Source organism: Suillus clintonianus (assembly GCF_016758775.1).
Source record: "Suillus clintonianus strain FC179 chromosome Unknown DEU56scaffold_23, whole genome shotgun sequence".
Lineage (NCBI taxonomy): Eukaryota > Fungi > Basidiomycota > Agaricomycetes > Boletales > Suillaceae > Suillus > Suillus clintonianus.
The window spans coordinates 298,509-325,823 of record NW_024539247.1 but is presented as its reverse complement, the minus strand read 5'-3'; the positions used below and the strand labels follow the sequence as shown (position 1 = coordinate 325,823).

Below are 27,315 nucleotides of genomic sequence, written 5' to 3'. Positions count from 1 at the left end.
AAATGGGATGGCGGACTGACACATTGCGTCCATGGGGAGAGGCCGAAAACAGGAAGGTGTGCAAGAATAGATTCTTCACCAAGTTTTGCCTTCTGACGCATTCAGCTGGATTCAACGCACTTCAAGCAAGTTCTCACAATTGAGACCTGCAAGATCGAGGTAAGATAAATACTCTAAGCTACTAGAGTTTAGCTTATCTCATACCTGTGCTGTCTAATTGTTCGCGATCGGCTTCTCCGTGCGCGTCGTTTTCAGTGGTTACATCGCGAAACATTCTTGTTACCCCAGTGTGCTAAATGAGTTGTACGCCTCAGTCAAGCACCACAGGACTGAGTCACACATAACCTTGCCATGCGACTTTCGCTGACTTTCACATGACTATTGCCCACCCTACTACTAGTAGTAAGTCATCTTGTCATCTAAGCGCTTAGTTTAATCATACCAGCGTCTATTGTGCCGAACGGCCCTCGATAGCATGGAAATACACGTGCAGTCTGAGCGCTCAAGCTCTTATTCTCTCCCTTTCAGCTGAACTCCATCCGCAGTCCCATATCCCTACCCTCCGTCTTGTGTTACCACTCAGTTTGTACCCCACTCAATCTCCGATGCGCCGTACTGTTCGTCATTTGTTTCGTCGCATTCTCACGCCTGCTAGCCTTGCAAGCCAATGCATCAAACTTGAAAGTAGGTGACTCAATATCATGCTGGTATTCGTTGCATGACCCTCGCGTTTGTTTACAGTCATCAGCGCACAAAATCCTGAAATCCCTTCCAACCGCATTCCCGCTGGCATTTACGTATCTATCGATGTGGACTCGAGGAGATGCTGGAAATCAGCCGTCAAAGTCTTATCATCCGACAATTCTGTAGCGTGGGGTGATGCTGTGACCCTGTAAAATACAAGAAACCTTTCGGACGTGATTCGAGAACTGATCTTCGGTTTACAGATCATCACAGGCGTCACCTACATTATCAATCGAGATCAGGGCGTACTACGAGCTCGATCGAATGCTAGGCAATGGCGAAGTCATCGGAAAACTCAAAATATCGCGGGATGAATTGCTTGATCATGGAGATGAGCCTTTTGGTGAGTGATCCGCTCCTTATTCATGCACATTTACTAACATATCGTAGAACTGTCCTTCCCACCTGTTCGTGGTGTCCACCCTTCCCTCACGTTAAAGACTGCTGTTGTACACGCCTGCGACAATCTGGACGGCGCACTGTTTGTTGTGGGTGATGCCAGACTATTCTGCTACCTTATGCTGACAAAACACCAACTGTAGTCCCACGCAGACTGTGAGATTATTACTCGAGAGACAGATGCGGGCCACGCACGACTTGCCGAATACATGTCCAGCGGGACGGACTCTCACCTGAATGATGCTGTAGGGAATTTTCAGCTGGTTCTGGACCAGTGTCTGGTCGGCCACCCTGACCGCGCAGCAGCTCTCACCAACCTTGCGTGGGCCCGCCTTGAAGGTTATATTCGAAAGGATCTTCAAGACATCGACAACATCACTTCCCTCATCTGCGAAGCCCTTGCATTGCGTCCGCATGGCCACCCCGATCGCGCATTATCTCTCTATTGTCTCATTCGAACATTGATCTGGCGCTACAGCAGGGAGCGCACCGCCGTCTACATTCACGAATCCGCACAGCTGTGCTGCGAGCTACTGCCCCTCTGCCCAGAGGGCACCTACCTTCGTGGCATCAGCCTTGACAACGCAGTCAATTATGTGATCCCGGAATGCAACAACCTTCCAACTGATGCATCCAATGAATGCATCCGCCTTCGACGAAACATCCTCGAATTCTGTCCTGCGGGCCATCAACACCATCCCCACGCCCTTGGCGAGCTTGCACAAGCAGTTGAGGCACGCTTCGACCAGCATGGCAGCGTTGATGATCTAGACGAGAGCATACAACTTCGTCGTGAAGCTGTTTCTTTGTTCCCCGAGGGACATTCCAGTCGTGATACCTACCTGAATAACTTGGCATTATCACTCAGCTCCCGCTTTGGTCACCAACGCAAATTTCATGACCTCGAGGAGGCCATTACTTTGTACGAGGAAGTACTGCGCCTGCGTCCCGCTGGGCACAAATCTCGTGATTTCTCATTGAGCAATTTAGGGCTTGCCCTCTGCACCCGTTTCATTGAACGCGGTGACATTGATGAGATCACCCGAGCTATCAGCCTCCATCGCGAGGCATTGGCGTTGTGCCCATCTGGGAATTCAAGTCGTGACACCATGCTCAACAACCTTGCCCACGCGCTTCAAACCAAATTTGAAAAATTGCATGCCAGCGAGGAATCTGCCGAGGATCTTAACGAGGCCATTGATCTGTATCGTGAATGCCTTCGGCTACAGGGGCATGATCATCCCAATCGCCATACAGCTCTTCACAATTTGAGCTCGGCGCTCTGCTCTGCTTTCACGCGAACTCGGAAGAATGAAGATGTTAAGGAGGCGATTGATCTCTGTGAAGAATCATTGTTGTTATTGCCTTCATTGCACCCGGATAGATGCTTGAGCTATGTGAGGCTGCAGGAGGCCTATTTGGCTCGTTACCAAGTGCACAACAACCCTGCCGATTTGTCACTTGCAATGGAGAACTTCAGATTGGCATCACGACACCCTACTCGAGGATTTCCAGACCGCATCCACGAGGCGATTAATTGGACAGTTGCAGCGGAGGAGTACAGCCACGCCTCCGCACTGGAAGCCTACAAAACATTTTTCGAGCTTCTTGACAGACATCTCGTAGCACAATCTTCAATTGTTGCCCGACGCGAATCTAGTTCTGCTTTTCGTCGTCCCAGTGCATTTCCTGTGAAAGCGGCATCATGTGCTATCCGCCTCGACAATCTACGAGGCGCCGTTGAACTCGTGGAGCAGGGCCGTGGTCAGCAATGGTCGCTGGCCTCTCGCCTAAGGAGTCCACTCGAAGACCTCAAGTTCACAGATCCAATCCTAGCTCACAAGTTCTCAGAGCTCAGCAAGCGTCTGTCTGACGCTCAAGGTTCCGCAGGCAGCACAGACCGAGCTGCAGCGGATCGCGCAGCAATCAAGTACAGGAAACTGACGAATCAGTGGGACGCTGTGGTAGCTCAAATCCGCAATCTTCCAGCTTTCTCGCGATTCCTGCTCCCGCCATCGTTTGCAGAGTTGCAAGTGGCAGCACGTCATGGACCAGTCATCATCCTCATTGCAAGTCAATACTCATGCAGCGCCATCATTGTCCCGACGTCAGGGGAACCCCGCCACGTTTCCTTCCCACGCATCACTCTCGCAGATCTGGAGCAGCTCAAGGACGATTTTGCTACGACAATCCGGCACACGGCCCGTATGCACCCAAGGAAGCCGAGGGAGAAGTTACAAAGACGCTTGCGAGTAGTATGGGACGAGATCATGCTACCCATCGTAAATGTCCTCCAGGATGATCTTAAATTGCAGCGTCGGTCTCGAATATGGCTGTGTCCGACGGCAGCCTTCACGTCCATTCCCCTCCATGCAGCTAACCCCTTTCGGTCGAGGGCAGACCGCTCAGGGCCAGAAGCATGCCTGGAGGATATATTCATCTGTTCTTACACGCCAACGCTCTCGGCTCTGATCAGGTCTCGACAGAGGATGGAGACTTGCGTCACGCAGACCTTCGCAGCGATCGGACAAGGTGAACCTGGCGCAGGGCAAGGCAACGTGCTCCCCGCTGTCAACATCGAGCTTGAGCTTGTCCGTGAACACATTCCTCCCAACATCAAATTCACCAATCTTTCAAAAGATGAAGCCACTCAAGCAGGTGCACTCGATGCTTTGCGACTAAACACCTGGGTGCACCTCGCTTGTCACGGGAAGCAAGACCTTGAGCAGCCATATAATTCAAGTTTCGCCATGAGAGACAAACCCCTTACGCTACTCGACATCATGGAGAACAATTCTCCGCAAGCCGAATTCGCGTTCTTGTCGGCGTGTCATACCGCCGTCGGCGATGAGGAGACGCCTGATGAAGCCGTCCACCTCGCAGCTGGACTCCAGTTTTCCGGTTTCAAGAGCGTTGTGGGGACACTGTGGGGGGTCAATGACGCGCTCGCAAAACACTTTGTGGAAGCTTTCTACGAGAAGATGTTCGAGGATATGGAGGATGGTGTCATGGACTGCACGAACGCGGCACATGCAGTCAACCATGCTAGAGACTCCATGAAGATGAAGGTGCCGCTCGAGCAGAGAATCGTTTTCGTTCACATCGGTGTGTAGTTCCTACTGTATTGCATTCGACTGGTACGGATTCACGGGTTTTTATATTGTATTCTCTTTCGTCCTGTCGTTTATAGTCACGACCGCGATACTTTTACGCTCCTGTTATCTCGTCCTCGTATCCTCTCGTGTTATTGTCCTCAAGTATCTTCACCTAAGCCATTGTGTACTCTAATCATTTGCAGCCTTCCGCTTTAGTACTTGGTACGAGCTGACTTAGGCCGACTCGTGCCTTCCAGTCACATTGTTCTTCAAGATTTAGGCCTTCAAGGCCTTCTGTGCCATGCAACCTCGACTAACCATCGCCAGCGTAATCAAACATCAACATCGAGTTACAAGCAACAGATCACCCGCGCAGCCCTTCGGACCATACAACTGTACGGCTGTGGGATGTAGCGATAGTGTTGTCATTGCAGGAGTGGGCCGAGAAAGATTCTTCGAGTTCAATGTTCCATCTCTCCCCCGGGATAGAAGTCACACCACGCATCCCTCAGAAGACAGCACCAGCATCTCAACCAACGCGTGGAAAATTTATTTCATTTGCTTCTCATCCAGCTCCAAAGACGCTCTTTACAACCTCTGCTCATATTTGCAGACCAACGTGCAGTTATATGAGTGTCTCTCTCCCTTGAGCGTCCTCGTCAAGGACGTTGATTTCTAGGGAGAACAAGAAATGTCTCCGTGGGGCGGAGATTTGCCTAATGTCACGGTTTGCATCCATGGGATTCACTCAGCGCACATATGAGCTGAGGCGAACCTTATCCATGATACTGATGTAGAATCAGCCTGAGTGATATTCCATGAGAATATGTGAGCGTACGTTTGAGCAATCTGCGGATTCTTCAAGACATGTTGGCCGAATCTTTCTGTTTTGAATATTGGGTTGCGGACGCCAGCTGACGTCCCTTCATTTGCACTGTGGTTTTTGGATGAAGATGATGCAGCGACTAATATTATTGACGGCTGGTGAGTGCGCGAGAAGCGCCCTGAAGTTGCACGAGGCATTTTGTATGGTCACGGTGGTGGGGTCGATTTCACAGAAAACTCACCTTGCGTCTTTCCTTGGTTGTCCCCCCCCCCCGCCCTTCTTGTCGATAAGCTTTCCTGCCTGTGCCATCGCCAGGGCGATCTGCAGGATTGAGCATATCGACAACACGGATGGAAAAAAACCTACAATCTTGTCCTGTGCGCCACCACCACCTATAGGAGCCTGTAGTTTAGCAGCCGGTTCCTCGTCCTCCTGCTCGTACTCAGACTCTGCATTCTGCGGTCGTCCCTGAGGCTTCCCACCATCGGTCTCCCGCCCATGTCTGATGAATGCTGCGTACCAGAAGTAACGTTGGCATATGGTCTCGCATGCGGATTGTCCATGTCAGTCTGGAATCCACCCTGTGGTCTACCTCCCTGTTGCGGCCTGACACCCGACTGGTTATTTGCAGCTGTGATCTTCAGCGCCTCAATAGCGGCAGCTGTGCCTATGTCGTCATTGGCCATTGGCTTATCATCATTACCAGAACTACAAGAAGCGTTAGTCGATTCAACCCAATTTGATAAAACATTCATTAGCAAGAGCCTACCCATGAGCCTGAGCGTGAGTGGAGAAATGAGAGTTGTACACCTCTTCGTCGAACTCGCCCGAGGGGTGAGGCTGGTAGCGGACTGGATTAGAGGGATCACCATGAGCGGCTGTGTTATCTGGACTGTGTGAGTAGGGCTGCGCTAATCGACCTACTTCGCCATTAATCAAAAAGAAGCGGTATTTGGCAGTCTATGCATACCTGGCGGAGGCCCATTGTAATAATCACTTGCAGCGCCTCGACCCGACCCTCCTCGAGGAGAAGCTTCGTGTTCATATGAAGGCCTAACTTGAGGGGGAGCCCCATGAGGTGGCGCGTAACCTCCCGCTGGCGCATGACTGGATAGTGCCCCAGGAAGAGGACCGGCAGGGGGTGCGTACACGTTGCTTCCATGACGTGGCTCCAGCGATTCCGGGACAAAATACTCGTTATGAGAAGGCAGAGAATATACTTTCATAGACAGATGTATGCTGTTCGTGGGGGATGGGTGGCAGAGGTGGTTCAGGGTCCGAGTCATCTGGACGGCGATTCCCTGATTCAGGGAATCGCAGTCGAGATGGCTCGGACTGCTGCAGGTATGATTTCTGGTAACCAGCATTCTGAGTTGGTCTAGTGGAATCGTACATCATCAGCTCACATACAACCGTCATAAACTCACCTCGATCGATCCCATTCTCCATAGTCCTCAGGGCCGATATGATCACCTCCCAGGCGCGGCTTTTCGAACCCACCACCGCCATGCATCATCCTCCTGAATTCCTCATCAGAGACGAAATCCGTCCTGTTGGGCCCTCCAGACGGGGGCGCGTACTGGGGCTGATCCTGATCGCGGTGAAGTTGATGATGCCTATCGCGTCGGTCATGTCGATGCTCTTCATGCTCCTCGTGTCGGTCATGTCGATACTCTTCATGACCTTCATATCGAACATGCCGACGCTCCTCGAGCATTTCACGGCGGTCATGCAGACGTTTCTCGAACCCTTCATGCAAACGGTCTTCGCGCTCCTCGCGTCGTTGATGAAACTGGGATTGGCCATTTAAACCCAATAGGAAGACGATGCATGTGGGATCAACTTACCATGATGATGTTTTGGAGGATCTCAGAGTACTAGAAGATGGAAATTGTGAACGGGAGGATTCCAGCTCTCCACTGTATATAAGTATTGCTGGAAGAATGGCCTTGCCTTGTGCTGGAAGTCAAAACACGTGACCAGAGAATGGAAGCGCCATTGAATGCCATTCAAGTTGTAGACTCGAATTGACTTGTCCAAGTCGCAGTAGCAAGCATCACAGGACCGAGTTTCACATAACCTTGCCATGCCACTTTTGCTGACTTTGACATTACTATTAAGTCCACTTCATTAGCACAGGTTCTCCCAGTCGGCCATCTTTTCATCTAATCGCACTCTATTTGCGCGTCGTTTTCAGCGGTTACCTCGCGAATTATTCTTGTTACCCCAGTGTACATGTGCTAAATGAGTTGTACGCCTCAGTCAAGCCCATCACAGGACCGAGTCTCACATAACCTTGCACCGTGCCACTTTCGCCGACTTTCACATTACTGTTGCCCACCCTAGTAGGTCATGTTTTCGTCTTAGCGCTTAGTTTAATCACACTAGCGTCTATTGTGCCGAACAGCCCTCGACAGCATGGAAATACACGTGCAGTCTGAGCCCTCAACGTTCAGCCTCTTCTCCTCTCCCTTCCAGCTGAACTCCATCCACGGTCTCCATATCCCTACCCCCATCTTGTCCTACCACTCATTCTGCCCACGATTCAGCCCATCCTCGATCCTCATCGTATTACTGCATCATGTCCGGTACCTTAGAAAACCAGTCTATCAGACTTGAAGGTGCGTCACTCTGTATCGCCTTCATATCTGTTTTGTGATCCTCACGCTCTATCTACAGTTATCAGCGCAAAAAATCTTGAAATCCCTTCTGACCGCATTCCCGCTGGCATTTACGTATCCATCCATGTCGACTCGAGGAGACGCTGGAAATCTGCCATCAAAGTCTTATTATCCGACAAATCTGTAGCGTGGGGTGATGCTGTGACCCTGTAAAATACAAGAAAACTTTCGGACGTGATTCGAGAACTGATCCTCGGTTTACAGATCATCACAGGCGTCACCGGCATTATCAATCGAGATCAGGGCGTACTACGAGCTCGATCGAATGCTAGGCAATGGCGAAGTCATCGGACAACTAGAAACGTCGTGGAATGAGTTGCTTGATCATGGAGATGAGCCTTTTGGTGAGTGATTTGCTCCTCATTCATACACATCTACTAACACATCGTAGAACTGTCCTTCCCACCTGTTCGTGGTATCCACCCTTCCCTCACGTTAAAGACTGCTGTTGTGCATGCTTACGACAATCAGGATGGCGCACTGTTTGTTGTGAGCGACACTGGTCTCCGCTGTTAGCTTTTGCTGACGGAACCCCAACTGTAGTCCCTGGTAGACTGCGAGATTGCTCGAGAGACAGATGCGGGCCACGCACGACTTGCCGAGTACATGTCCAGCGGGACGGTCTCTCACCTGAATGATGCTGTTAAGCATTTTCAGCTGGTTCTGGACCAGTGTCCGGTCGGCCATCCTGACCATGCAGCAGCTCTCACAAATCTTGCGTGGGCCCGCCTTCAAGGTTATATTCAAGAAGATCTTCAAGACATCGACAACATCACTTCCCTCTTGCGCGAAGCCCTTACATTACGTCCGCAGGGCCACCCGGATTGCGCATTATCTCTTCATAGTCTCATTCAAGCATTGATCTGGCGCTACAGCAGAGAGCGCACCGCCGTCCACATTCACGAATCCGCGCAGCTGTGCTGCAAGCTACTGCCCCTCTGTCCAGAGGGCACCTACCTTCGTAGCATCGGCCTTGACAGCGCAGTGAATTATGTGATCCCGGAATGCAACGATCTTCCAACTGATGCATCCAATGAATGCATCCGCCTTCGACGAAACATCCTCGAATTCTGTCCTCCGGGCCATCAACACCGTCTCCACGCCCTTGGCGAGCTTGCGCAAGCAGTTGAGGCACGCTTCGACCAGCATGGCAGCATTGATGATCTAGACGAGAGCATACAACTTGGTCGTGAAGCTGTTTCTCTGTGCCCCGAGGAACATTCCAGCCGTAATACCTACCTGAATAACTTGGCATTCCCACTCAACTCCCGCTTTAATCACCAAGGCAAATTTGATGACCTCAATGAGGCCATCACTTTGTACGAAGAAGCGCTGCGCCTGTGCCCTGTTGGACACGAACTTCGTGATTTCTCCTTGGACAACCTAGGGAGCGCCCTCCACACCCGTTTCATCGAGCGTGGTGACATTGATGACATCACCCGAGCTATCAGCCTCCGTCGCGAGGCATTGACGTTGCGCCCATCTGGGAATCCACGTCGTGACACCACGCTTGGCAACCTTGCCCTCGCGCTTCAAACCAAATTTCAAAATTCACATATCAGCGAGGAATCTGCCGAGGATCTTAACGAGGCCATTGATCTGTTTCGTGAATGTCTTCGGCTACAGGGGCATGATCATCCCAATCGCCATATAACTCTTCAAAATTTGAGCTCGGCGCTCTGCTATGGTTTCACGCGAACTCAGAAGAATGAGGATGTCAAAGAGGCAATTGATCTCTGTGAAGAATCATTGTTGGCGTTGCCTTCATTACACCCGGATAGATACTCCAGCTATATGTGGCTGCAGGTGGCCTATTTGTCTCGTTACCGAGTGCACAACAACCCTGTCGATTTGTCACTCGCAGTGGAGAACTTCAGACTGGCGTCAGGACATCCTACTCAAGGATTCCCAGAACGCATCCACCAGGCGATTAATTGGACAGTTGCAGCGGAGGAGTACAACCACGCCTCCGCACTGGAAGCCTACAAAACATTTTTCGAGCTTCTTGATAGACATCTCGCAGCACAATCTTCAATTGTTGCACGACGCGAATCTACTTCTGCTTTTCGTCTTGCCACTGCACTTCCTGTGACTGCGGCATCATGTGCTATCCGCCTCGACAATCTACGAGGCGCCGTTGAACTCGTGGAGCAGGGCCGTTGCCAGCAATGGTCGCTGGCCTCTCGCCTGAGGAGTCCACTCGAAGATCTCGAGTTCATAAATCCAATCCTAGCTCACAAGTTCTCAGAGCTCAGCAAGCGTCTGTCTGACGCTCAAGGTTCCACAGCCAGCACAGACCAAGCTGCAGCGGATCGCGCAGCAATCAAGTACAGGAAACTGACGAATCAGTGGGACGCTGTGGTAGCTCAAATCCGTAATATTCATGCTTTCTCGCGATTCCTGCTCCCGCCATCGTATGCAGAGTTGCAAGTGGCAGCACGTCATGGCCCAGTCGTCATCCTCATCGCAAGTCAATACTCATGCAGCGCTATCATTGTCCCGACGTCAGGAGAGCCACATCATGTTCCCTTGCCATCGATCGCTCTCGCAGATCTGGAGAATCTCAGGGGCCGCTTCGCCAGGGCGATACTGCAAGCATCTCAGATGGGCCTGACAGAGTCGAGGACCGACCTCATAGTACTCTTGCGGGTAGTATGGAACGATATCATGCTACCTATCGTCAACGTACTCGAGCATGACCTCAACTTAAAGCGCCGGTCTCGTATCTGGCTATGTCCAACTGCAGCTTTCACGTCCATTCCTCTCCACGCAGCTCACCCCTATAAAATGAAGGCAGATTTCTCTGGGAGGGAGCCATGCCTGGAAGATCTTTACATCTGCTCTTACACGCCGACTCTTTCGGCTCTGATCAGGTCTAGACAGATGATGAAGACATGTGCAAGTCCAACCTTCGTGGCGATTGGACAGTGTCAACCTGGTTCAGGGAATGGCAAGGAACTTTTGGCTGTTCACAGCGAGCTAGAGCTCGTCAGGAAGCTTGTCCCTGCGGCGTCCAAGTGTACCACTATTTCCGGCGAAGCAGCCACACGAGCAGGTGCACTCGAAGCTTTGGAACAGAACTCATGGGTGCACCTTGCATGTCATGGCAAGCAAGACCACAACCAGCCTTACAATTCTCATTTTGTCATGAGAGACAAACCTCTCACGTTGCTTGATATCATGGAGAAAGATATTCCGCATGCCGAGTTTGCGTTCTTGTCGGCGTCTCATACCGCTGCCGGCGATAAGGAGACGCCCGATGAAGTCATCCATCTCGCAGCTGGGATCCAATTTTCAGGGTTCAAGAGCGTCGTTGGCACGCTATGGGAGGTTGACGACGCTGTCGCAAAACACGTTGTCAAAGCTTTCTACAAGACTTTGTTTGAGGATGGGAGTGTCGTGGATTGTACGAAGGCGGCGCGGGCACTCAACCATGCTAAGTACGTCGTGATGAAGACAGTGCCGCTCGAGCAGAGAATTGTTTTCATTCATATCGGTGTGTAGTTCCACATCTAATTCCTCCATCTCGGTGTACATGAAATATTACCCTGATACTGTCACGTTGTAGTCATCTTGTTTTCGCACATACCTCTCACATTATTGTCTTCTTATCAAAGTCTTTTATTCGAGTCTTGGCTACAACTGTGTGGCATCGTCCTCTGTTTGTGTGCGAGTCAACTCAGTACCGTCTGATTGAAGCGTGCAAGCTCAAATATCTCACGAGAGCCGCACCAGTTATTTATGAGATTCCGTTCTACCTATAATGATCAACACCACGCACTTATATACTCCCTGCTCCATTCCTATTTTATTCTCCATGCTTATTAACAATGATGCAATATCAAGATATCTATGCTCATACAAGCTGGACAGGCATCATGGAAGCCATCCGCCCAGCCGTGCAAAATAAACGTGACCGATTACTAGTAGCTACAAAGATGCGTGACCACGGGGTTCAAATGGTAGCAAGAGAGCAATAAAACCAGAAGCGATGAAAATAGCTCCTGAAATCCATATTGGCACAGATGTGGTGAGGTTCGCATACAAGGCAATGATCGGGGCCTGTGTGGTGAATTGAGGAGTAGTAACTTGGCAAGGCGCACGCAGGTAATAGGCAACAGATGAACCCACCATGACACCAAAAATTCTGTTTGCAGTGGCCACAATCGCATTTCCAGTTCCACGATCTTTCGTAGGGAACAATTCAGGTGAAAGAGCATACAAGACGCCATACATGACGTTGCTCGTGTAGCTATAACCACAGTTCCAGCCAAGGAGCGCATTGGAAGTGCGTGCGGTGGTGGATGCCAATATGAACACGCCCGTCAATACTTAGTGGCAGATTTAATTAGCAGAAGCGCGCAACATATCCTGAGAGCCTTACCGGTGAATATTGCCAAGGTGCCTCGCCTACCGAGGTATGAAAGCTCGACAAAGTAACCTGCCATCAATGCTCCAGGAATACCTATCACGCTTAGTATGACTTGCTAGGTAGAACATGAGTCCACTGAACGGGTGGATGTAATTGTGCGTACATTGCGATACGTGATATACGTCGAACCATCTCCAAAATTTGCCCCTCGGGTGGCCAAGCTAGCAAGGAGTTAGTGGGAAGCTAGTCATACCTACTTGAACCACTCACAAGTATGTTACGAAGCTGTTGTACCTATGCAAGTCTGAGAAAGAACGACCACAAGAAATTGAAAAAACCTACAGCGGAAACGCGAGGCCGATGAAAGCTGAAGGAACAAAGACATCAGTCGATACTCAAGCCATGGCCTCGTAACAGAGACTCACCCCAAAGTATGATCAAAATAATTGTCGACCAAGCCGTCTTTCGAGTAGCAAATAACGATTTAACACGGTTATCGCTAAATATCCCCATCTGCCTCCGTACAGCAGCGTCAGCTGATTTTCCAGCCCTTTGGAGGTCTTCGAGCGTGAGGTTGCTCGTTTTCCCATTGTAAGCTGCAATTTTGTGGACGACCTCGACTGCTTGTTCATCCCGACCTCGTCCCATGAGGTATTTTGGACTCTCGTATAGGTTGAAAACGAAGAAGCGGATTACCCAAAGGAGCATCATAAACCCGCCCATGGTGAACAAGAAATATCGCCACCCTTGATTTGACGATCTCGGGCAGGGAGAAGGGGGGACGGTGGTGGGACAAGAGTAATTGGCAATGAGAGGCCATGCAACCTAAAGCAAGTCAGTATGCACCGCAAGCATTGATCAGGTAGATATCTGACCAGGCTACCCAACAATTGCCCAAAGGCCCACCAAATAGAGAGTACCGTTAACAGATATTGGTGAGAAGCGGGGGTGAATTCTACAAAGCGCATCAATATCATTAAACCTGGGTGCAAGCCCTCTTCTTTACCTAAGAAGACAGCAGAATCGACAGGCAAATTTCCACCCACACCCACCGACCACACCGCGGTCAGGGAACAGAGCGCAACATAGTTCATCGATCCCCCAGCTGCAAGAGCAAACAGGCTGGTCATGCACAGAGTGATGTTGAAGGCCCATCTATGCGCCGCCCGTCAAGACAGCACTAGAAGAAGGTGATTCAGCCTATGTAGCACACCTCCGACCCCAAACATCTGAAGAGACCCCCCAAAGAGCAGCTCCCACCAGCAAGCCGATGTTTTGGGCGAGTTTTAGCCAAGGTCCCAGTACGTTAAATTCGTTCACTACTGGTGTTAATATCAAGCCAGTGACAATCTACGAGAATAGTAAATAAATGTGTACGCGAGATACGAAGAACACACATACCGGCCAAAGATTGTCGCTATACGAAGAGGTTTGGCAGGTGCATCAAGAACGATACTTTCAAGTTCATGTGCTAACTCACGACAGCCAGCCAAATCCAGCAACCACGAACAAGTACCACTTCTCTCCTATTAACAAACGAATGCGTCAAGCACGAGCCACTCACCTGATATTTTCCCATTCCAATCTCCTGCAACGCATCATTAAGAATCCTGGCCTTGGCATGGTATACAGGGTCCAACGAATCCTCAGTGAAGATATCCCGAGTCTCAGCATGCACGTCGAGACTCTCGCATTCCTGGGCTTTGCGCAGCTCACCCTGCTCGACCGGCATCGCAAAGGGGGAAGCAAGAGATAACCACGAGCGCCTCTATAGACGCTTCCTCAGTTTATGTACAACATAAAATCCACCTAATCTACCGAACAAGCAGATGGATGGTAAATCTCGCGCCAAAAGACGAACATGAATGGAAGTTCGAATGTGCCAAGCCGGAGTCTGTGTAGAAAATCATATGGTTACAAGGGCGTGTCTACCTTATAAGTTAGACTCGTTTCTCGAGCTGTCCGCGGTAGTGTAAGTGGCCAGCTGCTGCCAGGCTAGGTCAGCCTTGTTGGCCGCAACTTGCGCGCTGATCGGGTATTCTAGACTCCGATGGGCGGACTGTGAAAATTGTACAAGGCAAGACGGCAAGAATATCTCCCAGCTCGAATCGCGACGTGACGAATATCCTTTGAAGGCAAAGATGCAACAAGTGCTATCTTTGTGAGAAGTGGAATGAAATCAGGGCGGCCCGCCAGAACCCGTGACGGGATCCCCGCACTAGACAATCCGCGTGCAATTCCCCATGTCTATGAGTACTCCCTTGAGTCTCTTTCCGTACGCAGCTGCCACATGCCACTCTTGCCACGAGTCAACCCCAGAAACATATACTTTTCTCGCAAGAAATCAACCCGTTTCACCCCATCCATCCGTTCCCTCCTGTTCCTACAACGCTGCTCCCAAGCCTGCTTAAGCGCCCCCCGGTCCTCGGCATCCAGCACATCGTTGTAATAATCCTCATTTCGTATCCGTTCAGCGAGGAATTGACATAAAACCATGAACAAGTCTCCCAGTGTGACGTAGGAGCCATTGCCAATCGGCATGACATCGATGTACCACGGTAGGCGCGTGTGATAGATACGCATGAACCTCGTTGGTGGGTTTGTGGCTGGTTGCATCAAGTCGTTTGCGACTACTGGGCGCTGTAGCGCGTGAATTCTGAGCAAGTGTTGGCTGTGGCGAAGATCGAGGGTTATGGCTTTGTCATGTCGCAGGACAGTAGCGAGGGTGAGGCGAGCGCTATCGGTGGATGCTGCTGCTATATTAGCATCGCTCGTGGACTCGAGAATTAAAGTATAACTTACCATCGGGTAGTCTTGTTACAGACTTGCTTCGGAATAGGGACGAAATCCCCGACCTGAATTTGAAGTCGCGTCTCCAGCTTTTTGGAGGCTCTCCCGGCCAATCTGGAGGCACATAAGATGTGGATAATGGCCGTGACATAGAGACTGCGGATGAGGGCGTGTGTGAACTTGTGCTTGGGAATGTCTGAATGGGAGGTCTGGCGTGGTTATAGGACATCGATGGCCCCCACGCATTCCACGGTGCGGCTTGTGGTGGAAAAGCAGCAGAAATGCTATTACTTCGCCTGCGGGGATCATGTTGGGCGGTCTCTGGATTCATGGGCAGGTGAGGTACATAAGGACTTGGCATAGATGGCCGTTCTAGCGCAGCCTGAGCTTGCAAGTAATGAGTCCATTTCGCCCATTCCTCTTGACCTGCTGCCTGGTTTTGGAATGGAGGATACGGGTAAGCCATAGGCGCATTCCACCCTGGGCCAGGATATGCGTTTTGCGGGGGTGGATAACCCCCCATAATTGTTGCACCTGGTGGATGGGGTATATTTGGCTGCGGCATACCAGCGTTGGAGTCGACTAGGGGTGGCATGTCATCATAGATGCCGTTCATGCTGGCAGCTGGTGTTCAGAGGATGCAAGGACAATGTGAAGAAGTGATAATATCGATAAGTGGCCTCCAGACTTGATAAAGGTGAAGCAGTGTGCACTGCAGTGACGAACGCACGTGAACAAGAAATGCTGTAGAGTCTAAGTTCAAGCTGTGTTACCTTGTATTACGCGACCGTTGGCGGTGTCACGACAAGTACTTGCAAACCAGTGCAATCCAAACGCTGGCGACGGAAGCTCGGAAGGCCTGACGAGAAGTTCGAGTATATATATGTGGGGAGACGTCCGAGTCAATACGCACTTCCCACAAAGTCCGCTAGCAGGCAAAATGTGGCGCAATACTTACTTGCTGATTGGGACAACATCATGATCCCGTGAGGCCGATATGGATGTTGAATTGATGCTTAGTTGGAGAGTCAGGAACAGGGATATAATAATAGATATACGCCACCCGAACTACACGGACTTTGAAAAAACGGTAAATCCCGAGCCTTGATCTTCAACTCATAGGCTCTGATGATGTTTTGCCATCACCATGTCCTGTAAATTGGCAGAAAAATAAACCAGGGTACTGGAGCACGAATCCCTCTATTGTGGCAGTTGACCATCAGCACTCCGATTGGTGATCGGCGACGATCCCGAGGAATTGACAGTATCTGGACACTTCAAGGGGAAGATGGGCCTGCAATGTGCTTCATTACACATGCAATATGCACATAGCAGGCGTCACTTGTCAGTCTGCCTGACATGCACCTCATGTAAGTATATAGTGCTGCCTCCCCCGTGGGGGCCGAAATTTTGGTTCGCTGCCCCTTCTTCACCTATCATGCTACTGGGTGACTAACGATTCACAGACGAACCTACTTTTGCAACACTAGAGATATGCTAAGACTAATTGCATGATCATATGAGGTCTCAGGTATGTCACTTTTGAAACTTTCAAGAATCTGATGAGTCAGTTTAAGACCAGCACCGTCTCTCAGCTGACATGTCCTTCCTCGCTTGGCCCAAGCTGTGAGACGTCGGGACTTGCCATCGGGTGAACTGGGGAAGTTTCTATACGGTGAGAACGACTGAGTTTTTGAGGTCATATATTACACACCATGATGGGTATCTTCTCCTTTTTTTGATAGCCCCATTGACTAGTTTTCCGGGTATCAATCCATTTGGGCGATTATTTGAACGCTTGAACCAACGGCCTCGGCCTCGAATACAATTTGTCATGGAATAAGGCGGGGGTATTTTCTCTCCGCGGGACCTATTATGTTCTGTTTCAGGTTTGCGCACAACGACTTCCGATCTCTGTCATTTCTGCAACAGCTAACCACAATATTTACGAAAAAGCAATGTGAATATGGGCAGCCGAGAAGTATTACTATCCAATTCCGCAGCAACCATGATGTACAAATAATCACCATGGACTGATAGGCTGGCCCCAGCAGTTGCTTTACTACCGTGGCCCGCACTCCCACATCGTACAATGATCCTTCATGACGTCAATTTGCACGACATTCAACGCTCAGTTCCCTCGGTCGATAATACAAATATAACAATCCGCGTTCCCCGCATATGATTGCCCTCGATATTATTAACCCATAACCCTAGCGCCCCTCGTGACCTCCCGTTCGCATCCATATGATACCCACGGCTCGACCCATATTTCCTTTTCTTATATTTGTCTTGGAGACTTTCTTCCGCAAACCAGTGTTTGCATCTCGAGTGGGCCATATTACCTCGTTTCCTATAAGTAGGTCAGCCAACCGAAACTGCTTATTTCGTTGTCGTAGGACCACACCACTCGCATGGGGGTCTAGAGGACAGCATCCGCGGGTGCCCCATGACTAGCACTATGGTGCATTTGCACTGATCCGAGGAACACCGAATTTCTGGCCAGACTGTCAGCTCCTAAGTGTCAATCATATTCATTTATCAGCGCTCCACGCTCAGCGTCCAAGCGGTTCTTCCCCCCCGAAATTCCAATTCATTATAACACTTTGGGGGATATTGGTTCAGAATTCCAGACTGAACAGGATTCCTTGATTCTGTGCTTGATTCTGTTTCCAACCTTGTAATCCGAACCAGTATGACAGCCAAACTGAGCCTGGCGTTCCGCGTCTTTCGATTAATTCATATTGTCTTCATTAGTGAGCCGACGGTTCGTGAAATATCAATGCAGGTCATTTCTAAGTGATTCTCCAAAGCGGTATAATTATGAGTCGTAAACCATATTTCTACATTCTTCCGGAATCTCTCCTGATAATCTGCTGAGAATGCCGAATACCCATTGGTCTGACATTCACCGTTAGGTTCAGAATGCAAATACACATGACCACAGCGCAGGTCACCTTCCCCGGGCTCGGCCTACATGTCGCCGCAATGTACACTCCGTCAGATTGTAATGTACGAGACCGCAGTCTATCATAACGCGCATTGCGGTGGACTCACTTAAGGATAAGCAATCGGGTAGGCCATCGATGATCTAGATGCTTGACATCTAGATACTTAGATCTAGATGGTCAGATCGAAGCTGCATTTTGAAACCGAGAGAGCCCATCATGATCATGATCACCGATTAGATCAGGATGAAAGGTACGGTCTACGGTTTTCAAATTGCTCCATATTAATTTAGACTCACCGCAGCTTATATTACATTTGTTCTGATGACGGTCCACATGCATTGAGACTCGCTGGAATTATAAATCCTCAACATCTGACCGAATAAGCGCACGATAACGTCTTCCCAAACGTGAAGGTGTAGCCGTATGAATATCATACTCTGGTATGTCCGAGTCATCATTGTCGGACTCGCGGCGTACAGACTTCCCTTGAAGTCGCGTTGACCTGCGAGTTGCGTGTGGGAGTTCATCATCGTTGCGTGGGCTTGCAGCGGATTCCTGTGACAACGACAAAGCACTGAGAGATTGAGAAAGCTGATTGCGACGGGGAGTTTCAGGTTCATCAAGTGTAGCAATGGACTCTGCATCAGAGTGGGGACCGGTCTTGGCAGACCTAGGGACTAAGTGATGACCTGTTATCAGAACACTTGAGAGACGGCGTTTGAAATACTCAGGCAAACCATAAGTACCTTCATGTTTGGACCTGCGTCTGAGGCGTTTTGACGGGGGCTGGTCAAAGATATCACTTTCCTCGTCCGAACTCCAATGGCCTCTTCGGCGTTTGTTCGAGGACGTGACCCTCGCTTTTTCTTGTCAGATTTTGCCCTAGCCTTCTTGCGTAATTCATCCAGAGGCGTATCGTCATCAAAGTCTGAGACCGAGCTTTGAGAGATATTTGCACTTGCGTGAGATGGCGAGAGCTGTCCTGCCTGTGCAACAAACCCGTCTGTATCATTGTTTGCGGACTCAGACTCGTCAGCTTGCTCCTCTTTGCCCTGCCCGTTACAGTCGTCATTGACCGTGGGACTGCTGGTGTTATTGGCTGGTTCAAAATCACTACCATCCTCTTGGTAGATTCCCTCCTCGTCATCATCATCGTTGACTACAAAGTCATCACATTCGTAGTCATCGTCTGGCTCCACTGACCCACAATCATCATCCCATTTTCCGAGAAGTTGCCCGGTGGGATGTTCCACGTGCGCTGGTGCTCTAGGGCGGTATGGCCGTCGGTGGGTCTGGAGATGCATCTTGTACCTCTGAACTAGGTCTTCGAACCTGTAATACTGACAAAAGGAGTGATTACCAATAGTGCTAGGCGCAGCTGGGGAAACTACGACTCACCCAGGGGCATTTGTTATGCTCCAGTTTCAGACAAAATCTGATGAAACCAGGACGTTTGTACACATCATCGAGCCTATATCCGTTATACCGCTCTCCAAACCATATTGTGACTGATCCCGGTGACTTCTCGTCGTATACCTTGTCCAAATAAAGGCGATTTGCCTCCACCAGGTTTTGGTGCTACGAGTCAGAGTGATTGTAGCGCAAACGCTGCTCACTGGCAATGAACTCACCCAGAGGTTACTAGACCGTAAAGGATGAATACTCCACCAAATGAGATCTTCTGGTACTTTGTCAAGTCGATCGTTTTCATGCTTGCCAAAGGGGAAGGGGTATGCTTCAGGAGTTTGGAGAAGTAATTCTTCGTATCGTTTATTGGCCTTTATGTAGGCAGCATACTGACTTGGTTTTCAGTGACAGTCATAACTGTTAATTACTATATGCGGTTCTGACCCAGGAGTTGCTTGCAAGGTGGGCTCGTGTTGTCCACCACCTCAAGTTATTTGAGACGGCATCAAGCCGTTTACCAGCAAATTGTCCAAACGGGAATGGGTATGCTCCAGGATCATCGCCGTGGTGAGCAAGTTCGTTGTTGTCCACAAAACCACCGTCGATACGTGTCATAGCGAGAGTCTGAGTGAAGGCAACACTGGAAGTTCAACTAATGCAGTTGGCGCGACGTGCACGTGATTTAGATCAACCGCACTTCATCATTACCATCTGGCAATAGATATTGACGCGGATGGACGAATGTTTTTCCATTTGGCGAGGTGCATTAGGTCGGTGTAACTAGAGTATGTAAGAATATTTCCGCATCTCACGATGTGGAGTGATTTATGTTGAACGAATGTCTTCGTCAGCCTTAGGGGTGCCTAAGCGTTGTTTCGCACTTACGGATTAATACTTTAACCAGCAGCAGCTATAAAGCGCTTGAGCATCGTGAGAGAACTGACAAACAACCAACAAAATTAAACCCTCACCTGGCTTTAAAATCTCGCACCTTTGACGGTGAGGTTCACCTCACCAACTTGTGGATCGAACTTATGACACTGATGACGGTCTAGATGAATTTCTCGATGATCATTGTCCTGGCATTTACGGCTTTTGGTACTCTGAGCGTACGAGCAACGCCCACATGTGTTTTGCAACCGTGTGGGGATGTAGGAACACAGTCGATTGCATGGTGTTGTCTTGGTACTATGAGAGCACGAGCAACGCCCATAGCATTGTCAAGCAAGTGAGGGGTTTGGGTACGTCAGCAATGAAACTCTTTATCAGAACAAGTACTGACCGCAAAATAGCGGCGAAAACAGTTCCACTCACACGTTGAGCTGCAATGAAGCATCCCCAGAAGATTCTCGCAGAGTGTCTGAGGTAGCATCCTTAGTAACCCTTGTAAATACTTTTCTGTCTCGCACTTGTCAACTGTCACCAAGAAATCAGACTCGTTCTTGACAACCGACTGTACGAACTCAGTACAGACCTTGTGATTGTTTCAAATGTTCACTGGGGACAGAAAATGACGAGGTAGACGATGTAAGTCGAAGAGTAGTGCACCGTGTGATCGACTCTGGCATGGCGTCGCTGGGGTAATGTATACCTCCCGGTTCGGGTGAAGTGCATAATCTAGGAAAGGCAGGGTCACCCGCCCTTCTTCCAAATGCTAAATCTGACTCTGAGGGAGTCCCTATGGTGCGGGCAGAACTTGGAGTGAGAGTCACCGATCAGTAAACTCAAGAGCAAATGTATACCTCAATGCAGCAGGTGGAGAGAAGTGGCAGTATCAATGTCTTGAAGGTCCTTTTGAATATAGTCTTGAAGGCAGGCCGCTGTGTGGCCAAACCAACTGAAAATGCTGCACAGCGTCGTTCAGGGTCACAAAACAGATACGAAGGTTGACGGAGTGACCTACGTCTGATGGGTTGGCTTGCTACACTACCGGGCATGATGGCACGATGAAAACGCGAGTATTTGGTAGCTCGGAGGAGATGGGATAGAAATATGATGTTTGCTAGTATGTCACGGTATAAAGCTGTACATATATCTAGAGGAGAACTTCTATATAGGGAACTAAAATAACTCATCATCCCTAGACCCCCATCGCTCATTCCGTGACTGGTACGAACTTCTACTTTTCGCGCGACATCTAGCAGTGCAAATCCTACCTGAATGCGAACAACTCACGAATGCTAAACCTTGTGCGGAAACCCAATGGGTCGGCTCGATACTTGCAGACCTCCGCCCGAGCAGCTGCACTTGTTCAGAAGCAGAAGCAACATTATAACCATGTACAACAACCACGACCCGTCATAGGCACGGCTGAAGTGAAAAAAGGAAAAGAAAGAGAAAAAGAACGTGATGTAGTCCAAAAAGTCGTGAAACATGGTGCGCTATGTTGCTTCAATTCCATTTTTCCGCGACCCATGAATATTGGACAGTCAAACGCAACGAGCTCGGGGTTCAGCTTCTCTCTCGGGAATTGCATTCGCAAATATTTCGCAACCTCTCTTTCCCAGCACCAGAGAAAGCCTTTGTTCGCATTGCACAGGAGCATCTGGAAATGCATGGACTAGATCCCAAACAAGGCTCTGTTCTTCCTGATATTGGCTTCACCCTCCCTCCCCTTCTAGGCTCAAATATCGATGAGCATTTCCACAGAATCGGCAGTCAATCCGCTCAACCATGGCTAAACATCGCCAAAGATTTTGCGTCGAACGAACTTCCTCCCAAACCGGACCATTGGGAGATTCAGTCAGGATGGACGAAATATCACTTCCTCGCTGATGGGTCGAGCTACAGTGAGCACGTAGAGTTCCCACAGCACGAAGGGAATGCCGAAGAAGTCCTCGTGTTTGATGTAGAAACCATGCCTACATATCATCCTTATGCCATCATGGCATGTGCTGCCTCGAAGAATGCCTGGTACAGTTGGATATCGCCCTGGTTGCTCGGAGAATCAGTTGAGCAACAACACCTCATTCCCTTGGGGGATACGCTTGTCCCACGTGTAGTCGTTGGTCACAATGTCTGCTACGACCGCGCGCGCATTCTGGAGGAATACAGCTTGCAGGGAACTCAGTCCCGCTTCCTCGATACGATGGCTCTGCATGTCGCAGTAAAGGGGATATCTTCCCATCAAAGACCTGCTTGGATGAAGCACCGCAAGTCCAAGGAGAATCAGCAAGTGCGTCGTGTCGAAGCGGTCGAGGCCGTCATGGAACTCATGCGTGATGCAGAGTTCAAGCACGACCAGGAGGTCGATGAAATCAAACGAGAAGAACTACGACGTCTCCGCGCTGATCTCGAGGAGAGTCTTCCGCAGCTCGAAGCTGCCGATACCGATGCCACGGAAGCTGATCTCTCAAGCAAGCGCTGGGAGGACCTGACTTCGGCCAATTCACTGGCTGATGTCGCCAAACTGCACTGCAATATCGATACGGACAAGGAAATTAGAAATGACTTCATGAAGTTGACCCCAGAAGAAATAGCGGATAACATTCACGACTACCTCAACTACTGCGCGCAAGATGTATTTGTGACTCATGCTGTCTTTTCCAAGGTCCTGCCAACTTTCCTTGACCGCTGCCCCAGTCCCGTTTCATTCGCTGGCATTCTTACGATGGGTTCCAGTTTCTTGACGGTAAACGAGTCCTGGGAAGCATATCTTGCGGATGCAGATAGGACCTACAAGGAGTTAGATGGGAAAGTAAAAAAGCGGCTTGTCGAACTCGCAGAGCAAGCCAAGGATAGGATGGGGGACGAGTCTTGGAAGGATGACCCTTGGCTCTCTCAACTTGACTGGACGCCCAAAGTAGCAGGGAAATCTAGGGGGATCGTATCTGCTGAACAGGTATGTCTCGAGGTCGATGTACCGAGCTTCTGTTGACGACTTCCTTTTGCAGATTGACTCGACTGCAGCGAGCCCATCAACTGCTCCCGCTACTTCCTCCCGACGCAAGAAGTCCGCTCCTAAGGAGCCCAAAGTTAAGGTGTTTTGGCCGAAGTGGTACTGGGATCTTGCAAAGCCCAAGAAAAACATGCCTCCCGGCACGCTGGATGTCACAGTACGGAATCGCATTGCTCCCATCCTCCTCCGTTTGTCTTGGCAAGGCTGGCCACTCTTCTACTCCCGGGAACACGGCTGGACCTTCCGCGTTCCAGGAGATGTCGAATTCTCTACCCGTCTTTCTCAGCTCGATTTCTATGATCCTACAGATGATGCCCTGCAGGACATGCGCTTGAAGGGAGGTTTTCTCTTCTACAAATTACCACATAAAGACGGGGAGAAGGCAAACGTGGGCAGTCCGCTTGGGAAAACGTTCATGAAATATGCACAGGATGGGACGCTCACGAGCCCTGGCGACGAAGCGAATGATGCATTGGACATGAACGCGCAGTGCAGCTATTGGATCAGCGCGCGCGATCGCATCTTAAATCAGATGGTAGTCTGGCAGCAGGGAGCGTTAGATCTGCAGTTCAAACCACCTGAATCTTCGGACGAACCCCAGAAATGGGGTATCATCCTTCCTCAAGTGATTACCATGGGCACTGTGACGCGCCGCGCTATTGAGAAGACGTGGCTCACGGCTAGCAACGCGAAGAAAAACCGCGTTGGGTCAGAGCTCAAAGCCATGGTGCGCGCACCCAAGGGGTACGCCATCGTTGGCGCAGATGTGGACTCAGAAGAGCTGTGGATTTCAAGCTGTATGGGTGACGCACAGTTTGGACTACACGGCGCTACGGCTCTTGGATGGATGACCCTTGAAGGCACCAAAACCGCGGGAACAGATCTTCATTCAAAGACAGCGAGCATCCTGGGCATCTCTCGTGACCAAGCAAAGGTGTTCAACTATTCCCGAATTTATGGTGCTGGGATGCGTCATGCTGTCCTCCTGCTGCTGCAGTCGAGCGCCGGCATGCTGCCCGATCAAGCTCAACGTCTCGCAGAAAACTTGTACTCGTCGACTAAGGGCAAGAACACGCATCGCACGGATTTCTTTGGGAGGAAATTCTGGTTTGGTGGAACGGAGAGCTTCGTGTTTAACAAGCTGGAAGAGATCGCGCTTTCGGATCAACCACGAACTCCAGCTCTCGGATGCGGAATCACAGCTGCTCTATCAAAGGAGCTTCTTCCGGCCAAATTTGGTTCAGATTACATGACATCACGCATAAACTGGGTCGTGCAGTCATCTGGTGTCGACTACTTGCACCTTCTCATCGTCGCAATGGATCACCTGGTCAAACACTATGGTATCAAGGCGCGGTATCTCATCTCGGTGCACGACGAGTTACGTTATTTGGTTGCCGAAGAAGATCGCTACCGAGCTGCACTTGCCCTGCAAATCGCCAACTTATGGACACGGAGTCTTTTTGCCTTTAAGCTAGGAATGGATGACTTACCTCAGGGTGTCGCGTTCTTCTCAGCCGTTGATATCGACAAGGTGCTCAGAAAGGAGGTTGATATGCCGTGTGTCACACCTTCTCATCCTGACCCTATCGCCCCTGGAGAAATTTTGGACATTGCCGGCATTTTGGAGAAGACAAACAGCGGTTCATTGTGGAAAGATGGACGCCCCATGATTGCTGACTGTACGCCTTCCAAAGTGCCTGACGAGCATAATGAAGGCTATGAGCCTCCTAGTTGTCTTATTCATCGTGCTGAGAGCGCGGCTTGGCTACGAGCCCAAGCTACCTCTGAGTTTCCTGAAATCAAGCATCTTGCGCAGCACTCCTCGGGGCAGGTGATAGAAACCGGGATCCGTGGCGCCCAGAGCGGCAATGAAGGAAGAAAGCGCGGGCGTCCGGCGAAACACTCATCCATGGAGTTGGGTGATTGGGAAGCGATGCAAGAAGTGTTGAAATCAGGCAGCCTAAGCTGAAATCTAGCAGCTGACATACCGACGGATCATCATCACTTAGTTGACATGGGTATCTTATCACGCTGTATAGTGATTTAAATTAGGCTCACATAATATTAGAGTTACCTTATTCATGTTTCTCTGGGTGGCTGCGAGATCCGGCTTAACCGTTTACATCGCAGCGCAGAGACTTGTGAGTCTAGGGTCAGTGGGCGAATAGACGCCATCGATAACAGTTATCGCCTCTTAAGACCCATCAAGGTGCCTTCTCTACGTGTCCCGTGAGACCGCCATCAGCGCGCATTTCCCGACGCCTGCTTTTTATGGGTGAACGGTTCCGCCAGAATCCCGCCTCATGACCATATTTGGAATACCCGCCCAGTACCATCAAAGATTCGGCGTCTATTCTGAGGTTCTTGTTCGATCTCACCATATCCAACGATGTTCGCTGTCCCGCCCATATCACTCGTGTACGGCGCTCTCCCAATTAGTCCCCGAACCACGATGGGCGCGAGAAGTCTACAAGTAACTTCCCGATGTTCCCTGGCGGGCTATAAAAGACACGCAGCATGACAGTCGAGTCACCCAGCGTACTGCGCATCTCCAAGTCTAATAACGCCCGCCTTTGCCCAATATCTCTGACTCGAATCTCCCTGACTCTCTCTGACTCCAATCTAACACGATGAACTACCGGATTGGCTCCCCTGCCTCTTCATCGAACCACAGGTCCTGGGCTGTGCACAGCGCACAATCTAGCTCCAATATCCAGGCCATCCAAGGCCATTGGTCTGCGCTCCCGGCATCGTCCCCGTTGCCGATCCCAAACACACCGCTTCTTCACTCAGTATCGCTCCCACACCCTAATGCAGCTTCGCACCAATCGCCTATGTCTTGTATGCATTTCTTCTTTTTGTTCATACTTTACGCAAACCTCACATTCATTGTCTGTTAGACCAACACTCTTCCACATCCCACTCTTCATTCATAGTCTTGCACTCACTCTTGAGTTATGGTCCCAATTTGAGATTTAACATCACACGAGACCTAGCACATGTGCAACTGCGACCAGGCTGTCCGCCTACCATGCTTCAGGAGTTTGCGGTGCAACCGCTAGTCTCTCATATGATTATTACTGTTCCTGAGCTTCCTGCTTGGACAATAGAGGTGGTGAACCCTCGGGGCGTCACTGTGAATGACGTCCTTGCCAAGATACGTGAAACGCTCAACCGGAGTGTTGCGCCGCACGAGATGCAAAGATCTTCTCGCGCAGTCAATGCTGCTATTGATTCTTTCAGGGCCAGGTCCCGCGCAGACTCGCGCGAACATGCGCAGGGCGTGAAACGCGTTGACTTTTTGGGCCCAAAATTTTTCTTTGCTGGCCTTGCCAGAGCTCGAGATGGCTCAGACAGCTGGGAAATTCACTTCTCCCAGAGTGTTTGATCCTCGCCGTGCGCGGGTCGTCTTGGCTGTTCCTTATCTTTCGACACATTGCACCTGGGTATCTCCAGCCAGTTCCAATGGGCTTTAGTCGGATCTCATCACTCAACACTGCCGGCTCTAACTTTACTTGGTATCTTGCCGTCACCGTTTACTTCGCATCTATATTCGACAGCCCCTAATTTGTTTTTATCGCTATCTTGCTATATCGCTATTCGCAAAGTTTTTTTTTTGGATTCATGTACCGGAATAGTTTGGATAGATTACACTCATATACCAGGACATTTGTAGTTTTACCATGTACTTGATCCCCACAGCAATGCAGTGTATTCATACTCAAAATTCGTTAGTGGGTGGTTCGAGTGGAACGAAAAATCATGATTCGTCAGTTAGATGGCATCATTGACAGGTGAGTACTAGTGTGTTCATCGTTCAAAGGGGCGCAGCTGAAAAATAATGAACCTGATCGGATGGCACGTTCGTCTCCTGTCGGTACAGTGGATACGAACAAGCACTATGGTAATGGCCCTTCAATTAATTCGAGGGTCTTGAACGTTAACCTTGAGCACAAATGCTAAAGCTGCGCATTTTATGTGATGCGGCATGCCGTCCCATATACGGCATTGGTCTGATTGTAATTCCCTCCTGGTGTTTTTCTGTTGACGTCAGCCCAAGAGTAGAAGCTCCAAATTAATCGATGCTAGCGCTTTGCTGCATTGTATCAGGTGCTCGAGCCCGAAGGTTACATCCAAACTCGGAGTTCC

At 50.0% G+C, this 27,315-nt stretch overlaps 8 protein-coding genes across 8 annotated transcripts; 5 read left to right on the top strand and 3 right to left on the bottom strand.

Moving 5' to 3' along the window:
- Nucleotides 1-272: 272 nt before the first annotated feature.
- On the top strand, nucleotides 273-4,344 carry DEU56DRAFT_262639 (CHAT domain-containing protein). Its single transcript, XM_041345355.1, has 5 exons — nucleotides 273-684; nucleotides 742-892; nucleotides 948-1,087; nucleotides 1,135-1,232; nucleotides 1,287-4,344. The coding sequence occupies exons 1-5, from the start codon at nucleotides 606-608 to the stop codon at nucleotides 4,254-4,256; spliced, it is 3,438 nt and encodes a 1,145-aa protein (XP_041210190.1). The 5' UTR covers nucleotides 273-605; the 3' UTR covers nucleotides 4,257-4,344.
- Nucleotides 4,345-5,553: 1,209 nt separating this feature from the next.
- DEU56DRAFT_794251 (uncharacterized protein) lies at nucleotides 5,554-6,054 on the top strand. Its single transcript, XM_041352795.1, has 2 exons — nucleotides 5,554-5,984; nucleotides 6,035-6,054. Exon 1 carries the CDS (start codon nucleotides 5,563-5,565, stop codon nucleotides 5,962-5,964), a length of 402 nt encoding a protein of 133 aa, XP_041210189.1. The 5' UTR covers nucleotides 5,554-5,562; the 3' UTR covers nucleotides 5,965-5,984; nucleotides 6,035-6,054.
- A 1,352-nt stretch (nucleotides 6,055-7,406) lies between these two features.
- On the top strand, nucleotides 7,407-11,518 carry DEU56DRAFT_262489 (CHAT domain-containing protein). The gene is made up of 6 exons (XM_041345353.1): nucleotides 7,407-7,409; nucleotides 7,472-7,685; nucleotides 7,744-7,894; nucleotides 7,950-8,089; nucleotides 8,137-8,234; nucleotides 8,289-11,518. The coding sequence occupies exons 2-6, from the start codon at nucleotides 7,646-7,648 to the stop codon at nucleotides 11,247-11,249; spliced, it is 3,390 nt and encodes a 1,129-aa protein (XP_041210188.1). The 5' UTR covers nucleotides 7,407-7,409; nucleotides 7,472-7,645; the 3' UTR covers nucleotides 11,250-11,518.
- A 1-nt stretch (nucleotide 11,519) lies between these two features.
- DEU56DRAFT_262465 (MFS general substrate transporter) lies at nucleotides 11,520-13,930 on the bottom strand. The gene is made up of 13 exons (XM_041345351.1): nucleotides 13,682-13,930; nucleotides 13,598-13,635; nucleotides 13,519-13,534; nucleotides 13,331-13,467; nucleotides 13,124-13,272; nucleotides 12,993-13,072; nucleotides 12,543-12,942; nucleotides 12,460-12,484; nucleotides 12,388-12,411; nucleotides 12,281-12,338; nucleotides 12,130-12,232; nucleotides 11,877-12,076; nucleotides 11,520-11,807 (listed from the first exon to the last, which is right to left on the bottom strand). The coding sequence occupies exons 1-13, from the start codon at nucleotides 13,847-13,849 to the stop codon at nucleotides 11,676-11,678; spliced, it is 1,530 nt and encodes a 509-aa protein (XP_041210187.1). The 5' UTR covers nucleotides 13,850-13,930; the 3' UTR covers nucleotides 11,520-11,675.
- Nucleotide 13,931: 1 nt separating this feature from the next.
- Nucleotides 13,932-15,666, bottom strand: DEU56DRAFT_262474 (uncharacterized protein). Its single transcript, XM_041345352.1, has 2 exons — nucleotides 14,920-15,666; nucleotides 13,932-14,867 (listed from the first exon to the last, which is right to left on the bottom strand). Exons 1-2 carry the CDS (start codon nucleotides 15,521-15,523, stop codon nucleotides 14,365-14,367), a joined length of 1,107 nt encoding a protein of 368 aa, XP_041210186.1. The 5' UTR covers nucleotides 15,524-15,666; the 3' UTR covers nucleotides 13,932-14,364.
- A 2,539-nt stretch (nucleotides 15,667-18,205) lies between these two features.
- Nucleotides 18,206-20,219, bottom strand: DEU56DRAFT_794204 (uncharacterized protein). Its single transcript, XM_041352794.1, has 5 exons — nucleotides 19,710-20,219; nucleotides 19,490-19,654; nucleotides 19,257-19,436; nucleotides 18,605-19,198; nucleotides 18,206-18,547 (listed from the first exon to the last, which is right to left on the bottom strand). The coding sequence occupies exons 1-5, from the start codon at nucleotides 19,878-19,880 to the stop codon at nucleotides 18,536-18,538; spliced, it is 1,122 nt and encodes a 373-aa protein (XP_041210185.1). The 5' UTR covers nucleotides 19,881-20,219; the 3' UTR covers nucleotides 18,206-18,535.
- Nucleotides 20,220-21,340: 1,121 nt separating this feature from the next.
- DEU56DRAFT_972009 (DNA polymerase family A-domain-containing protein) lies at nucleotides 21,341-25,252 on the top strand. The gene is made up of 3 exons (XM_041359473.1): nucleotides 21,341-21,641; nucleotides 21,695-23,106; nucleotides 23,159-25,252. Exons 1-3 carry the CDS (start codon nucleotides 21,443-21,445, stop codon nucleotides 25,133-25,135), a joined length of 3,588 nt encoding a protein of 1,195 aa, XP_041210184.1. The 5' UTR covers nucleotides 21,341-21,442; the 3' UTR covers nucleotides 25,136-25,252.
- Nucleotides 25,253-25,300: 48 nt separating this feature from the next.
- Nucleotides 25,301-26,832, top strand: DEU56DRAFT_794193 (uncharacterized protein). The gene is made up of 2 exons (XM_041352793.1): nucleotides 25,301-26,007; nucleotides 26,067-26,832. Exons 1-2 carry the CDS (start codon nucleotides 25,797-25,799, stop codon nucleotides 26,552-26,554), a joined length of 699 nt encoding a protein of 232 aa, XP_041210183.1. The 5' UTR covers nucleotides 25,301-25,796; the 3' UTR covers nucleotides 26,555-26,832.
- The last annotated feature ends 483 nt before the right edge of the window (nucleotides 26,833-27,315 follow it).

What these genes read in the sequence shown, in the direction of transcription:
- DEU56DRAFT_262639 (XM_041345355.1), top strand. Translation starts at nt 606, where the DNA reads ATGCGCCGTACTGTTCGTCATTTGTTTCGTCGCATTCTCACGCCTGCT. An exon ending in TGGGGTGATGCTGTGACCCT is followed by an intron (nt 893 to 947) that starts GTAAAATACAAG and finishes TTCGGTTTACAG; the next exon opens with ATCATCACAGGCGTCACCTA. An exon ending in TCATGGAGATGAGCCTTTTG is followed by an intron (nt 1,088 to 1,134) that starts GTGAGTGATCCG and finishes AACATATCGTAG; the next exon opens with AACTGTCCTTCCCACCTGTT.
- DEU56DRAFT_794251 (XM_041352795.1), top strand. Translation starts at nt 5,563, where the DNA reads ATGTCTGATGAATGCTGCGTACCAGAAGTAACGTTGGCATATGGTCTC.
- DEU56DRAFT_262489 (XM_041345353.1), top strand. Translation starts at nt 7,646, where the DNA reads ATGTCCGGTACCTTAGAAAACCAGTCTATCAGACTTGAAG. An exon ending in CCAGTCTATCAGACTTGAAG is followed by an intron (nt 7,686 to 7,743) that starts GTGCGTCACTCT and finishes CTCTATCTACAG; the next exon opens with TTATCAGCGCAAAAAATCTT. An exon ending in TGGGGTGATGCTGTGACCCT is followed by an intron (nt 7,895 to 7,949) that starts GTAAAATACAAG and finishes CTCGGTTTACAG; the next exon opens with ATCATCACAGGCGTCACCGG.
- DEU56DRAFT_262465 (XM_041345351.1), bottom strand. Translation starts at nt 13,849, where the DNA reads ATGCCGGTCGAGCAGGGTGAGCTGCGCAAAGCCCAGGAATGCGAGAGT. An exon ending in TCAGATGTTTGGGGTCGGAG is followed by an intron (nt 13,273 to 13,330) that starts GTGTGCTACATA and finishes GGCGGCGCATAG; the next exon opens with ATGGGCCTTCAACATCACTC. An exon ending in ACAGAATTTTTGGTGTCATG is followed by an intron (nt 11,808 to 11,876) that starts GTGGGTTCATCT and finishes TTCACCACACAG; the next exon opens with GCCCCGATCATTGCCTTGTA.
- DEU56DRAFT_262474 (XM_041345352.1), bottom strand. Translation starts at nt 15,523, where the DNA reads ATGAACGGCATCTATGATGACATGCCACCCCTAGTCGACTCCAACGCT. An exon ending in TGTAACAAGACTACCCGATG is followed by an intron (nt 14,868 to 14,919) that starts GTAAGTTATACT and finishes ATATAGCAGCAG; the next exon opens with CATCCACCGATAGCGCTCGC.
- DEU56DRAFT_794204 (XM_041352794.1), bottom strand. Translation starts at nt 19,880, where the DNA reads ATGACACGTATCGACGGTGGTTTTGTGGACAACAACGAACTTGCTCAC. An exon ending in ACCTTGCAAGCAACTCCTGG is followed by an intron (nt 19,655 to 19,709) that starts GTCAGAACCGCA and finishes AAACCAAGTCAG; the next exon opens with TATGCTGCCTACATAAAGGC. An exon ending in TACGGTCTAGTAACCTCTGG is followed by an intron (nt 19,437 to 19,489) that starts GTGAGTTCATTG and finishes TCTGACTCGTAG; the next exon opens with CACCAAAACCTGGTGGAGGC.
- DEU56DRAFT_972009 (XM_041359473.1), top strand. Translation starts at nt 21,443, where the DNA reads ATGCTAAACCTTGTGCGGAAACCCAATGGGTCGGCTCGATACTTGCAG. An exon ending in CCAAAAAGTCGTGAAACATG is followed by an intron (nt 21,642 to 21,694) that starts GTGCGCTATGTT and finishes AATATTGGACAG; the next exon opens with TCAAACGCAACGAGCTCGGG. An exon ending in GGATCGTATCTGCTGAACAG is followed by an intron (nt 23,107 to 23,158) that starts GTATGTCTCGAG and finishes TTCCTTTTGCAG; the next exon opens with ATTGACTCGACTGCAGCGAG.
- DEU56DRAFT_794193 (XM_041352793.1), top strand. Translation starts at nt 25,797, where the DNA reads ATGAACTACCGGATTGGCTCCCCTGCCTCTTCATCGAACCACAGGTCC. An exon ending in GCACCAATCGCCTATGTCTT is followed by an intron (nt 26,008 to 26,066) that starts GTATGCATTTCT and finishes ATTGTCTGTTAG; the next exon opens with ACCAACACTCTTCCACATCC.